Source organism: Saimiri boliviensis, chromosome 1, assembly GCF_048565385.1.
Source record: "Saimiri boliviensis isolate mSaiBol1 chromosome 1, mSaiBol1.pri, whole genome shotgun sequence".
In the NCBI taxonomy this organism is placed as follows: domain Eukaryota; kingdom Metazoa; phylum Chordata; class Mammalia; order Primates; family Cebidae; genus Saimiri; species Saimiri boliviensis.
The window spans coordinates 118,667,875-118,682,670 of record NC_133449.1 but is presented as its reverse complement, the minus strand read 5'-3'; the positions used below and the strand labels follow the sequence as shown (position 1 = coordinate 118,682,670).

Here is a 14,796-nt window from a genome sequence, read left to right as displayed (position 1 = left end):
GGTGAGGGGACCCAGGGTGGCTAAGGAACGGTGGCGGAAGTAGACATTTATGTCTTTTTGATTTTTGAGTCGTGAATATACCACCTATGCAATCGATCACTCAATTAATAAAATAAAATCCCTCCTAAGACCCTCAGTCACGCTCCTTCCTTCTTCAAATACTTTCTTCACTTGGTCCCTAGGGTACCAAAGACTCCTGGTTTTCCTCCTACATCACTGGCCACTCCTCAGTTTCCTTTGCTGGCTCTTCCTCCTCTTCCTGAAGCCTTAATTTTGGTGTTTCCCAAGGCTCAGTTCTTGGCCACTTTCTTTCCTTTATCTATATTCACTCTCTTTGGGATTTTATCTATGTTATGGCTTATATTCTATATGCTAACAACTCCCACTTTTATATCTCTATCCCGTACCTTCAGATTGGTGTGTCTAACCACCAGCCTGACATCACCACGTGGATGTGCAAAAGGCAGGACAATCTTAACTTGTCAAAACAGAATTCTTGATTTTCTTTATCAGATGTGTTCCTTTCCCAGTTTTCCCAATCTAAGTAAATGGCATCACCATTCTTCTAACTGCTTATGCTAGAAATAAATGCTTACTTCATCCATTTCCCTCATTATCACACATTCAACTGATAAGCAAGTCTTGAAGGAGAAGTTAATAAAATATGTATGGAATATGACTACTTTTTATTGCCACTTTCACTACCATCTTAATCCAAGCCACCATCATCTTTCTTTGTTCAATGTAATAGCCTGAGAATGGTCCTATTTTACCTCTTGCCTGCCTCAGACTATTCTTTCCACAGCACTCAGGGTGATTTTTCTAAAAGCTCAGAAAATCCAAACTCCTCCCTCTGACCTTCAAGGCTCTGCAGTATGATCTGGCCCTCGCTATCACTTGGAATCCCCCATTGCTGCAGCCACTGGGCTTCCTGTTGTTCCTCCCACTGTCAGGCTTACTCCTCCCTCAGGTTTTGGCGCTCGCTATTACCTCTGCCTGAAACATTCTTCCTCTGCATCCTGGCATGGATCTTCATTCTTTACCAATGCCACCCTCTCAGAGAAGCCCTCACCTGAATTTGCAACCTGCCAGTTCTCTCTTTAGCCTCTTGTTCTGATTAATTTTTTTGTATTGCCTATATTCCTCTCTAGAAGGTAAGTTACAGGGGTAGTTTTGTCTATCTTATTTATCACTGATCACCGTATTCCCAGTGCCTACTATAGTGATAACATAACATCTTAAAAAATTAATAAATCATTTTATAGTTTATATTATTTATAATAGTTGTAACTATTAAGTTATAAATTGTTTAATAAATTTATAAATAAATTAAACAATTTAGCCAGAGTATCCATATGATAAACTGAAGTTCCAAGTTTAAAAAAATTAATAGCCAATGTATTGACATCATCAATGTATTTTTTTTTTTTTTGAGATGGAGTTTCACTCTTGTTTCCCAGGCTGGAGTGCAGTGGCATGACTTCAGCTCACTCCAACCACCGCCTCCTGGGTTCAAGTGATTCTCATGCCTCTCAGCTTCCCAAGTAGTTGGGATTATAGGCATGTGCCAGGACATTTGGCTAATTTTATATTTTTACTAGAGCCATCTAGTAAAAATACAAATATTGCCATGTTTTGCCATGTTTGTCAGGCTGGTCTCCAATTCCCGGCCTCAAGTGATTCACCCGCCTCATCCTCCCAAAGTGTTGGGATTATAGGCATGAGCCATTGCGCTTGGCATCAATGACATTTAAGATAGTATAACTGACTGTGGGTATAGAACATTGTCCTTGCTCTAAAGGCACCTTTAATACATAAGAGAAGATAGTAATGTAGAATACTATAATTGATACATGAACCAAATTAGTAATTCAAACACTCAAAGATTATACATGGTACTTACCAACCAAACTTGCTGTACCAAATATTCGGCCACTTTTTTCAAGAATTTCATGAAATTTTAATTGACATGCTGCAATTGTTTCATATTCTGTGCTATAAGCTTGGTGGACCTCGAGGGTGATAGTATTCTTCTGAATATATTGCAAAAATAAGTCATTAACATGAACAAGATACTGAGAAGTGAAGTTATATTCAGGATGAAGGCCTCGCACTACAGGAGTTATCTGTAGTTCAAAATCATAGAAAGCATAGGTACAGAAAGTGACAGGCTCTTTATCTCCAGATGCCTGTAAAACTTCAGAAGAAAAGGCTACTTTGTTGATATGGATTTCAAAAAGATTTTCGCCTCGTTCTAAATGGATGGTTTCATCAAATTCATCAACAGAGTCATCTGGCATGATTTCTGGTTTAAATTTGTACTGCTTGGTGCCATAGGCAATATCCTTTAATTGGGCTGCAAGAAAAGACAGTTTAGAGATTTCAAAATATTGACATAAGAAAATGAAAACTGGCTTTTGAAGTGGTAGGAAGTCTGAGTACTTCTGGTGAATAGTCTCAATTTAAAATTCTATCACTACACTGTTTTTCTGTAAATAATACTTAATCATATAAAAATGTATCATTTCTGTTTTGATGTCACTTATTAGGCAACAGCAAAATTGCAACTTCAGTTGTAATATAGCCTAAGCTAGGAAAAAGGGGAGAAAAATATCAAAAGAAAAAAAGACCTCTGAATGAACAGCTTAGGTAACTACTTGGATTTCACCTGCTTCCCTGTCTCTGCTCCACCCACTGTCTTCTATCCTATAAAGGCAGTCTCTCTTTCTGCTGTCTCCTTCCCTTTAACTTACTGAGACCTGTGCTTGTCTTCTTTGTAGGATGATGGATATGTTAATTACCCTGATGATGATGATGGTTTCACAGTTGTATACATAGGCCAACCCAATCTCACCAATGTGGATATCTGCCTTACTTTTCCGTGAAATTGCTCCAGAGAAAGCCACCAATAATCAATGAATGGCTAGATGCAATGAACGTTGGTCCTTGTATTACCTGATTTCTTTGCTGCATTTGCAACTGATGACAGCTTTCCCATTGGTGAACTTTTGTCCTACCTAGGCTTCCATGTTATCATCTTTTCTGCTTCTTCTCCTGTCCTTCTCCTCATTCTTTTCGGATTTCTCTTTCTCTGCTAGTTTTCTGGGCTTCTGTTTTTAATTATTTTCTTAATCTATATATTCTTATGAGTGATCTCATCAACTTTTATGACTTTTGTCATTATAAATACTCTAAAGGAGTATTTATAAACTCTAAAGGCTTCCATATTGCTATTTTAAATTCACATTTATTTTCTCAACTCCATCCCTATATTTCTAATGTTTTTCTTACCCCTCTATCTACCTAGATATCCCACCAGCATATCCCATTCAACATGTCCGACACAGAATTATCATACTGTCTTTGTTTGTTTTGAGATGGAGTCTCACTCTGCCACCCAAGCTGGAGTGCAGTGGCACAATCTCGGCTCACTGTAATCTTTGTCTCCCAGGTTCAAGTGATTCTCCTGCCTCAGCCTACTGAATAGCTGGGATTATAGACACCTGCCACTACACCTGGCTAATTTAAAAAATATTTTTAGTAGAGACAGGGTTTTGCCATGTTGGCCAGGCTGGTCTTGAACTCCTGGCCTCAAGTGATCCACCTGCCTCGGCCTCCCAAAGTGCTGGGATTACAGGCGTGAGTCACGGTGCCTGGCCCATATTGTCTTCTTGCTATTTCTGTACTTTAAATCTCAAGTGTTGATTCATTCATTCATCCAGTTGCCCAAGTTGGATCTCAGAGAGTCAACCTATATGTCCCTTTTTCCTTTTTTGAGACTGTCATAAAACAGCACCCCTTTTTCTTTCATTTGCCTCACATCTATAAAGTCACTACTATACAATGCTATTTCCTTCAACAAATTTGTTGCTGTCCTCACTATTTGCACTGCACCTAATTTATATTCCTAGTTTACTACGTAGATTATTATGGAACTCAAAATGCTTCCTTCCTTCATATCTTCCTCTTTCTCCTCAACACTTGTAGCATAATCACCAAAATGCAATTCTGAGTGTTTCATTCCCTTCCTTAAAATCCCTTAGTGGTTCTCCAGGTTATTAAGGTCCTACCTCTTCAATCAGGATGGCAAACAGGACCTTCATGATTTTGTTTCTTCTAGCTTTATCTCTAGGTTCTCCTTCCTTTTTGCCTTTCCTGAATTCCAATTGGATGGATCTACAGTGCAGTTTCTCAAATGTACTGCAACGCTTCATATTTAGGGTACTGTTCCCTGCTTTGCTTACTGCCTGGAATGCCTTATATTACTTTTACTGAGTAGTGACTTCTGTGATCTTCAAAGACTCCATACCTACTATGTGAGTCTCCCCTGAATCTTGAGGAAGAAATAGGCATACTCTCCTCAATGTTTCCTTGATACCTTTAGATTTCCTTAGCTTTACACTCCTCAGAGTAAAGCATAACCATTTATTTACCTGTCAACATCTTAGAAGTTCTATGAGGGTAGTGCCTCAGATTTTTCCTATTTGTATTCTCCCTGCTCAGCACTTTGCTTAGGATGCATTAGGGACTTAATCATGTTTATGAAGTGAATCAATGAATTTAGGGGATGGATAAAATATGATGGTAAAAATCTAGTAAGACTTGAAAGAAAATCCCAAACTCTGACCTTCCTTTTAACCAAGAAAATTCCATTAAGCAAATTTTTATTGAGTACTACTTGGAATAAAAGGTACACACCGCTCCTTGACTTTTGGAAAGCCCTCTTTTGTCAGATAAAGATATTTATTGAGCTCCTCTACCCAGATCAGGGGTTCTCAAAGTGTGATTTGGAAACCCCTGAAGGTCTCTGAAACCATTCTGGGGGTCTGTGAGGTCAACAGCTATTTTTATAATAATGCTAAAATGTCATCTGCCCTTTTCATTTTTATCCTCTTACAAGTGTATAATGGAGTTTCTTGGAGGTTACATGATGTGTGATATCACAACAGATTAAATGCAGAAGCAGATATAAAAATCCAGCTGTTTTCTATTAAGCCAACCTCTAAAAAGATTTGTGAAAATGTTAAAAATTTAAAAAATTTTAAATAAAGCCCCCCTTCTCACAGTATTTTGTTTTGGAAAATATAACTTTAAAATAATAAATACTGCAATTTATGTTAACATGTAATAAGTTTATTATTATTTTACCATAAATTAAAAATATTTAAAATTTTTTTCACTTTTAATTTCTGTTACGATAAATAACAGTAAGTATAACTCACAAATAAAGGCCTTCTCGAACCTCAATAAGCTTTAAGAGTGTAAAATTCCTGCTGGCATAGACCACTGAAGGGAGTATGGTATGCAGTGGACATGAAAGAGAGACAAAGTACTTATTACTGTAGAACTTACATTGTCGTTATGGAGCATATGCAAAACTCTAACAACTGAAGAACACTTACATGCTCCCTAAACATAAAGCTTTTGAGTACATGAGAAGAAGACTGGGTTGGTAAGGGCTGAGCGAGTTTTTTTCAATGTGTAGTCTTGCACCTTCATCTGAATAGCTTGCAGTTATTTCTAAATACAATATTAAAAAAAGCATGGGCCCCAGGACCTCTAGGGGTAGGGCCCAGGAAACTACATTTTAAACAAGTTCTTCAAGTGATTTTCCTACTTGCTAGAGTCTGAAAATCACTGCAAGGCATTTCAAGCAGAGGGATAGCTAGGAATAATTAGAACCAGCTTCCTAGCACAGGTGAGCATTGTGTTAGATTTCAAAGCGGGGAAGTGTGTATCTTGGAATCATGGCAGAAAGGAGGTTTAGGCAGAGCAAACAGCATGAAAAAAAGGCATGGCCGTGGCCTGAGCACGACATATCTGCAAAGAGCAGGCAGAGGACCTGTTTGGCTGAGGTGCACAGGTTGCTTAGAAGAGAAATTAGAAAGAGGGGGTAAATTTGAGTCTGTAGTAATTTACGAAGTACTCTGAAATCTTGTTTGCAACACTGAATTTAAAAAGCAGTAGGAATTATTAAGAATTCTTGAGTAGAAAAGAATCAAGGCCGGGCAAGGTGGCTCAAGCCTGTAACCTCAAAACTTTAAGAGGCCGAGAGAGGAGGACCATTTTTGCCCAGGAGTTTGAGATAAGCCTGGGCAACATAGGCTCTACAAAAAATCTAAAAATTAGGAGTACTGCTTGAACCCAGGAGGTAAAAGCTGCAGTGAGCTAGCTATGAATTAGGGGAACACACAGCAAAAATACACTCTTAGTGCAGATTTGGATGACATTATCAACTGTTATAAAATCCATTCCTCTAGTTACTGTGGACAAAAAAATTGCATATGTTGTACCTTCTAGTTTCTGGATGCGTGCAGCCCTGATATCGAGAAGATGAACATACTGTTCCACTTGGAGGTCACAATCTTGCTGCAAATTTTCCATCTTACGGGTCACTGCCTCAACCTCCATCTACAAAATATGAGACAATAAATTTTAATACTTATAATTAGTTCTATTTTCATTATTCAGAGCAAATATGAGTCAAACATTTTCTAGATTCTGGAAATAGCAGGAGCTATAAACCATGATTTCTTGACTTCAAATAGCTTACACTTTAGAAAATTATGCTTGGCAATATTCACAAATCAGAAGTAGGATAAAACTCCAGATTCCCTTTTATGGAGATGTGTTTTCATTTTGTGAAAAGCTAACACAATGCAGTTGTGGCATGATAACTACAGGATAACTACAACTTCCTTGCAGAATGTGCTAACGCTAATAGAGGCAATTTCATTGCCAATACTCATTCCCTAAAATCAGGGACTTCAAAAACATTATTTGTGGCTGGGAGCGGTGGCTCACGCCTGTAATCCCGGCACTTTGGGAGGCCGAGGAGGGTGGATCACATGAGACCAGCCTTGCTAACATGGTGAAACCCCGTTTCTACTAAAAATGCAAAAATTAGCTGGGTGTGGTGGCAGGCATCTGTAATCTCAGCTACTTAGGGGGCTGAGGCAGGAGAATTACTTCAACCCAGGAGGTGGAGGTTGCAGTGAGCTGAGATCATGCCATGGCATTCCAGCCTGGGCGACAAGAGTGAAACTCTGTTTCAAAAAAACCAGAAAAAAAAAACAAAACCCTACATTATTTGTTATAAAATCATTTATTCTAACCAAGTACCTAGTTACAAGGCTACATTCCAGAGATGTGATATGTTAATAGATTACAATAGATATTAATAGATAATATAGCAGGTGATAACATATTGTATTTAGAAAAGTAAATCATCAGCAGATTATAGAAAACTTCCTCTCCCAATTTAGTGAATTACATCACCTGATAATCTTTATTAATTTTATGTTGCATAATTAGCATATTTCTTGTCTTTTCAAGCTCTTGCACTGTTTCCGCATGAGTCGCTTGCAGTTCTCTCACAGAGCGTTCTAGATCTTTATTAATTTCACTATCTACTTTCACTAAAAAGGAAAGGTCTCCATTTTTTTGTTCTTTTCGAGCCTAAAATAAAAACATGTTTTGTTAATGAAACAAACATTTCTAAAATGTGATTTTTATGAATTAATATAGATTTATCAATAAACAATTCATCAATTCATCAATTTTCAACTTCATTAATTGAAAACAGATAAAGGAAGTCCATATATCACGACTGCTTCATTCCTGATGGAAAAAATTAATTTACCTGTTAATCAGATTCAATTATTTGGATAGACATTTGGAACAGTTATAGAGAAATCAGAAAACGGTTTGTTACTTTATGACATATAAAAGAATCATGTACATTTATTTCTTCATTTGATTAAAATCTACACACCGTGATCTAAAAGGAAGTGTACTTTTTGTCTCTTTTTGTAAATAATAGAATATTCTAGAATTAAAAACTATCTTCTTGAGATATTTATAATTCAATATTTTACTTAACAGGGTGTGCATCAAGGTTTTTTAGGGCAGAAAACTGTTGATGAGTTACACAGTGAAGCAGATAAAAGTAAAAGGTTTGTTACAATTAAAGAAAGTGTATTAAATGAAAGTTTTTGATGTCTGTTTTAATGTAACTTTGATGTCATATGAAATATGTATATCCTTTAACTAAATGTCACCTGACCACTTTCCTGAGTCAGTAATGTTGATATGTGACATATATATTTATAAAAGACATACTAAGCTTCAGAAGATGCAGGAATAATTCGTTCTCCAAATGTAAGGGTTACAGATAAGGGTCATCATTATGCTGAAACAGTTGTAGGCAGACATGAAAACCATGATGAAGTTCAGAACCTTACCTTTATAAGTAGGAGAGCTTCACTCAATTCATCAGCATTAGTATCATTCTCCTACAATGGATTAAATAAAAGCTCACAATGACTTATTAACGAAAAACACAAGAGACATTCCAACTATTCAAATTATCCTCATGAAACATAAGCTGCCTGATGCCATGAACTAACCAACGAAGTCTATGAGACATTCCAGCGCTTCAGAATATCCCTATGGAACATAAACTACCTGATAGCATGAGTTAATAAACTGAGTAATATATATGAATTCTTTTGCTTTGCAGTATAGTGCTTTCTCTATGCATAAAATATTGAGATAAAAATTCTGAGTTTTATTTCCTAAATAAGAAAATAATTCACCTGGTTGTAAAATTTCGCACGTTTTTTAAGTTCATCTAGCTGCTGCTTTTGTTCCAGATACTGTAACTGCAGTTCTCTATTCTCTTGAGCGAGTTTTTCATTTTGGTCTTAAAAATAAAGTCAACAGAATTGGAAAGGTAAGTACAAATCAGGTTTAAGAACACATTTCAAATTACTTTAATTCCTGTTACACACCAATCTTGATCTAGCATCGTTCTGGTCAGAAAGGAAACAGCGCTAGCACCTCGACAAAGACAGCAGGGGAATGAGGAATACACGAACACTCTCATGTGTCTACCATATGAGTCATCTGCTTATCAAAAACCCAAGACATAAGTTCACAATATTAACATAAGGAAACTGTGGTCTCTGGGAGTTCAAAGGAATGTTCTATTTAAAATACCTGAGAAAATGTGTTTCTAAATCTATGGTTTTTTACTTACTTATTAAGGGTCCTGAAAAGCATGTGAAAAAAATTGTCTTTTAGTTTTTTAATTGACATCTTTGAATTTTATTTTCACAACTTAGCATATAGTATCTTTATTAAAACAAGGTAACTTCCAGAACATGGTAGAGGGGTGAGGGATGAGAAATTATTTTTTGGGTATAATGTACATTATTCGAGTGACGGTTACACTAAAAGTCCAGACTTCACTACTATGTAATATACTCATGTAACAAAAGTACAATTGTACCCCCTCTAAATCCACAAAAATAAAAAAAAAATTAAAAAGTAAGGTGATTTCTCTGAGAAATTCTGAATCTGTAATTTAGTCAACCATACTTCCAATAGGTCTATTACAATAGGAGGAATGGATTCTTAAGCCGTGCATGGTGGTATCAATAATGATTCATGTGGGTTGGGCATGGTGGCTCATACCTATTATTCCAGCGCTTTGGGAGATTGAGGCAGGAGAATCCCTTAAGTCCAGGAGTTTGAGATCAGCCTGGGCAACACAGGGCGATCCCATCTCTACAAAAATTTTTTTTTTTTTTAATTAGCTGGGCATGATGGTGCATGCTGTAGTCCCATCTACTTGGGAGGCTGAGGTGGGAAGTTGATAAGTTGAGGATAAGTTGATCCTGGGAAGTTGAGGCTGCAGTGAGCCGTGACTGTTCCACTACATTCCAGCCTGGGCAACACAGCAAGACCCTGTCCCCCCCCCAAAAAATAAATTCATATGTATTCTTTATTCACTGAGCTCATATTATAATCAGTAGGAATGGACTTGGAGCTGGTGCTAAGAAATGGAATAATGGTTATGGTTGTCTAGGCACCCCGTTGCTATGACCCACAAGCAGGAGAGTAGAGTAGAATTTTAGAAGACAGCAAATTCATAAAGAGACTAATTTTTCACTCCCTGTATTAAACATGTTTAGCTTTTTTTCTTTTTTTTTAAGAAAGCATAACAGCTAGCGAACACATCCACAGCATTTGTTAATCTCACATTCTTAAATGTATTCTTTGCTAGAGCTCACTGTGGCACTCGGGTATCCTCCTTTGTTGACTCCCCATGGGCTAACTCTAAACCATGTCATCTGAAGTATCTCTACCGATTTCATCCTTCTCTCAACCATTTATGTTTATCATAAGCCTTCAATTTACACTGCAGATTTTTATTTCCTTTTCTTAAAAAAAAAATCAACACATTTGCCAAGAAGTCTTTGCACAAATGTATTTGCATACTGACTGCATTTTAAACAAAAATATGTTTCTGACTTTTATAAGGCACTGTGTTTCCAAGATATAAATACTACATATAAATAAAAATGTTAAATTACACAGTTAGGAATAAATGGGCTAAACTTGGATGTTTTTAATATCACATATTTCTTGGCAGTCTAAAAAGTAAAAAAACAAAACCCAAAACAAACAAACAAAAACACAAACAAACAAAACTGTGATCCTAGGCAATACAGAGACATTTTAATACCAAGGCAGGGCACGGTGACTCATGCCTATAATCCCAGCACTTTGGCAGGCCAAGGCGGGCAGATCATGAGGTCAGGAATTTGAGACCAGCCTGACCAATATGGTAAAACCCCGTCTCTACTACAAATACAAAAAATGGCTGGGTGTGCTGGCGAGCCCCTATAATCCTAGCTACTCAGGAGGCTGAGGCAGGAGAATCGCTTGAACCTGGGAGGTGGAGGTTGCAGGGAGTCAAGATTGTGCCACTGCACTCCAGCCTGGGTGACAGAGTGAGACGCCATCTCAAAACAAAAAACAAAAAAGAAATATACTGTATAAACATTTTTGTCTTACTGATAGAAGATTAAAAGGTTATCCTAGAGTATAAATTGCTTATATCTAGTTAACTAAAGAAAAGAATACCCAAATGCGAAAAATACTTGAAAACTTCGAAGGTATAGATCAACTACTTGTCTTTAAACTAAAAGTTAAGATGAATAATAAATATGGATGCATATAAGATAAACTTTTTTTTAGGGAATAGAATAAGGATATGGGAGTCTTTATGTTGACTAAGTTAAAATGACATCTAGATAGAATGGTTAGGTAACAAAAAGAAGGTAAATACAGTCTGAAGTATGTAAAAACAAAGGTACCGAGGATAATATAATTTTATTCTCTGGCAAGTAAAACATTTTAGGGTTTCTAAGAGTGAGCTAAAGTGTAAAGGACCTGACTGTTCCATGTTTATCCAGATACACTGTATTTTGATTATTATTTTTATGTTCTAGTTTTCTTTTCTTTTTTAATTTTTTAGAACAGGGTTCCTAGATGTTATTAGGTAGAAATAAACTTATTTGAATGTTTCCAGCATTTCCTAATTTTTGTTTCAACAATGATATCTACATTCACTGATGTTTTTAAAACATGGGCATTATTAGTAGAAAAATAACTTAGTGGGAAAAGACATTACTGAGTACCAGTAACTTACCTTCTACTGAATTTTATTTAGAATTATCCACTACATTTTTCCTTTCTCAAACTGTTTGTTTGAGACATAACTCCCGGGTCTTTAAAAAGTACTGAAATGCTATAGTTCAAAGAGGAAATATACTTGCTGAATTATAATAGGCAAAATCAAAGCACTCTGTACAAGATGAAAAATAACCTCCTTACCTTATGATTTGACAAAAAGCAGGTTAAGCTAAACAGCATTTTATTCAAATGAGATAACATTTCACTCTTTTAAAATTATGTTCTTTCAGCACACCATTAATAAGCAGAGTGCAGAGAACAATTCAACTAAACAATTTTCAGAGCGCCTTTGTGCTAATATCTTCAGCTGTGATCAATATAACCATATGCATTATGCTGAATTATGCATTTCAGCTAAAGATAGAAAGGAACTTTCAAAAGCAAGCCCTTAAACACATGCAGTTAATTTAAGTATTAACCAAATGCAAACTGCATTTACATATCCTTCCCCACATATTCACACAATCTGAAACTAATTTGTACCTTGAATAAAGAGGTGAGTATTCTCTAAAAATAATTTGCCAGTTAGATGAATGACTACAAGAAGCCAGGGAAACATCTTCTGGCAAAGAACACTTGATACATGAGAAGGTAAATGTATGAAGACACTTCAAAGTAAAATTAAACAATTTCAAAATCTGTAATATAAAATGGAACTTTCTAAATATTAAAAGATTTTCTTAAATAGACAGTTTCAGGTTTTTTTGTGTATTATTTCCCTGGAAAAAATGGTTAAAGGCTGTAATATTTTTCTTATAACCCATTGTAACATTTCCACAAAGAAACAAAAACTTAAATCCTTAGACTTGTAAATTTGAGGTATTCAAACAAAAATAAATGGAAAATAATAGTTGCATTAAAAATAAAGATTCAGTTCTAGCAGTTTTTCTTTAAAAATAATTGGATAAATGTGTAAAAATTTGTGTAGAAAGATATTGTTTGTGGTACTTAAGAAAACTGAAGCTACTTAAATATTCAATAGAAGATTGTTAAATAATCCAGGGTCCACTCACACACTGGAAAACTGTAATAGCCATTATAAATGATTCTGATGTATATTTATATTTATATTCGAGGAATGATTTTACAATATAGCAAAAAAAAGGCACATTATAAAACTGTATCTATACAGTTAGAAACAACTCTGAAAGGACATAAATCAAGTATTAGCAGTGATTATTTTGCTAATATTTTGTGGGTTGTGGAAGTGATTTTTACAATTTACCTACTAGACTTTTTTCATCGTGTACATGAGTTATGTTTATTATTGAAAAAAATTCCCAAAAGATAAAAGAACCAGTAAAAAAGATGATAAATAAACTAGATAAATTAAAATAACTCAGCAACGGTAATACTTAGTAAGAACACTCAGAATTAATTCAACGACAATAAACAGGTCTAAAAAACGCCTAAGATTCTACCCTCCTTAAGAAAAGCTTCTTTGTAGAGATTAGTTCAGATATCCAAAAGATAACAGCTTTGGAATTCTTGATATCTAAGTAAATAGAGAAAGCATAGAAATAAAAATGGTTTATTTCATTTCTTTACCTTTCAGAAGTAGCAATTTATCTGTTCTTGGAAAAGAGAGAGGGAATATAGAGCACTTCCACTTTTTACCTAAACAAGAATTTATTGAGCAAGTACTCAGGCAAAGCACTGTTAGGTATTTGATACTGCACATTAAAATCAGGAACTGTATGTATCTTTGATATGAAAACTTAAAAAAAAATCTACTAGGTCAGAAAACCTGTCATCACCATTTTATTCCACTCACAGTCTTCTAGAGAAAACTTCATAAAAAATCTATCATCGAATGTAGTCACTTGGGCAATAAACACTGCACTAGCGTGTTTCACCGAAATTAAGACTCCACTGATTATAAGATGTGTTCTAATTTCAGACTTGCTAAAATGTGAAAAAATGTCAGACTGCAATTCAAAAAATGCTATCACTTATATGATGCAACTCAATATTAGAGATGTTAAAATAGGAAAAGATAATGTTCCTTATAGTCGGTGAAATATGGCATTGTGGTCTAAATAAAAGCACAGGAATACTAACTAGAAACATAACTGTTTTATAGTGAGCCTGTATTAAACTTTTAAACATTTTCATGCAACTGAATTGCAAATGTTCAAAAGAAGCATCCTTCTTAGCACTTCACTTGGTGTATCTTAGGGCATGAGCAACCAGATAACAACACTTGAAGCAAATAATTCGTTTCCCTTGTTGTGCATTTGTGTGTAAATGTGAGTAACACAGTAAAATTCAGACTTCTTTAATTATAATTATTTTACTTCTATGAGATCTGTGACTTATACTGAAACTTATTAGTGATTATTATTTTAGCAGGGGGCACACAGCTTCCTGGTATTTAAGTTCACTGTCACACAGTAGAATTAAGACATCTCACCAGAGAGATATTCCCCATTTGAACTCTCAAAAATAGCAAGTTACTATTTCTGCCATTCTCTATCATCTTACACTAGTGGTTTTGTGCTATTACACTTGCCACCACATCACATATTACATATTTATTTAATTGTTAGTTTCTCCCTATTGAATTTATATTTGATAAGGGCAAGACCTTTATTTCTGATCATTGCTGTATCCTCAGAAGTTAGAACAGTGTCTAGCACAAAAAGGTGCTCAATAAATATTTGTTGACTGTTAAGAAAGGCTCAAATTTAGAAAAATTTAACAATTAAAAGCAACCTAAATATGAATAGCTATGAGAAAAAGCAATTCTTTTGGCATATACACTAGGCTGAGTATGAGAAATTTTGAGCAACCACTAAATTTATGAGAGTAGATGACTGTGCCTGCCCCTCATAAATCGCAGGGCGACTGGCAAACAGTAGGTACCAGAGTAAGTATTGATTGATTCAATAAAGAAACATTAGATGTCTGAAATGAGTAAGGCAGTGATTATTTTATATGTACCTCTTTCAGTTTTTAATCTGTCAAGGATTTCAGTTTTGTCTGTTAAGTCAGATTTCAAGGCAGTCTCAAGCTGAGCAATCTGTACTTTCAGCTGCTGCTCCTTTAACTTCCATTGCTCTTCATGGGCAGCACTGAAGGCACTGCAAAACACACGTGACATGCAAGGAAAGCTTGGAAATCAGCTTCAACCGAAAATAATAAAGAGAAAAGCTTTTAGTGGCACAGAGACCACTGTCATCATGTCTTAGGAATTAAGTAAACATAAGCTGGTCTGCTGCTGTTGAAACCAAGGCGCCTTTCTCAGGCTGC

At 35.6% G+C, this 14,796-nt stretch overlaps 1 protein-coding gene across 5 annotated transcripts in view; it reads right to left on the bottom strand.

The window, feature by feature from the left end:
• Positions 1-14,796, bottom strand: part of RPGRIP1L (RPGRIP1 like) — a 101,950-nt gene that overhangs the window by 50,185 nt on the left and 36,969 nt on the right. For all 5 annotated transcript variants that reach the window (XR_012518480.1, XM_003937273.4, XM_074402864.1 and 2 more), the window contains exons 10-15: positions 14,488-14,627; positions 8,598-8,704; positions 8,244-8,294; positions 7,279-7,458; positions 6,294-6,411; positions 1,904-2,356 (exon numbers count right to left, since the gene is read on the bottom strand). Coding sequence is in view for 4 of the 5 variants with exons in the window: in XM_003937273.4 (XP_003937322.1) it covers positions 1,904-2,356; positions 6,294-6,411; positions 7,279-7,458; positions 8,244-8,294; positions 8,598-8,704; positions 14,488-14,627 (1,049 nt within the window). In the remaining variant the exon portion in view is untranslated. The remainder of the gene's footprint in view (positions 1-1,903; positions 2,357-6,293; positions 6,412-7,278; positions 7,459-8,243; positions 8,295-8,597; positions 8,705-14,487; positions 14,628-14,796) is intronic.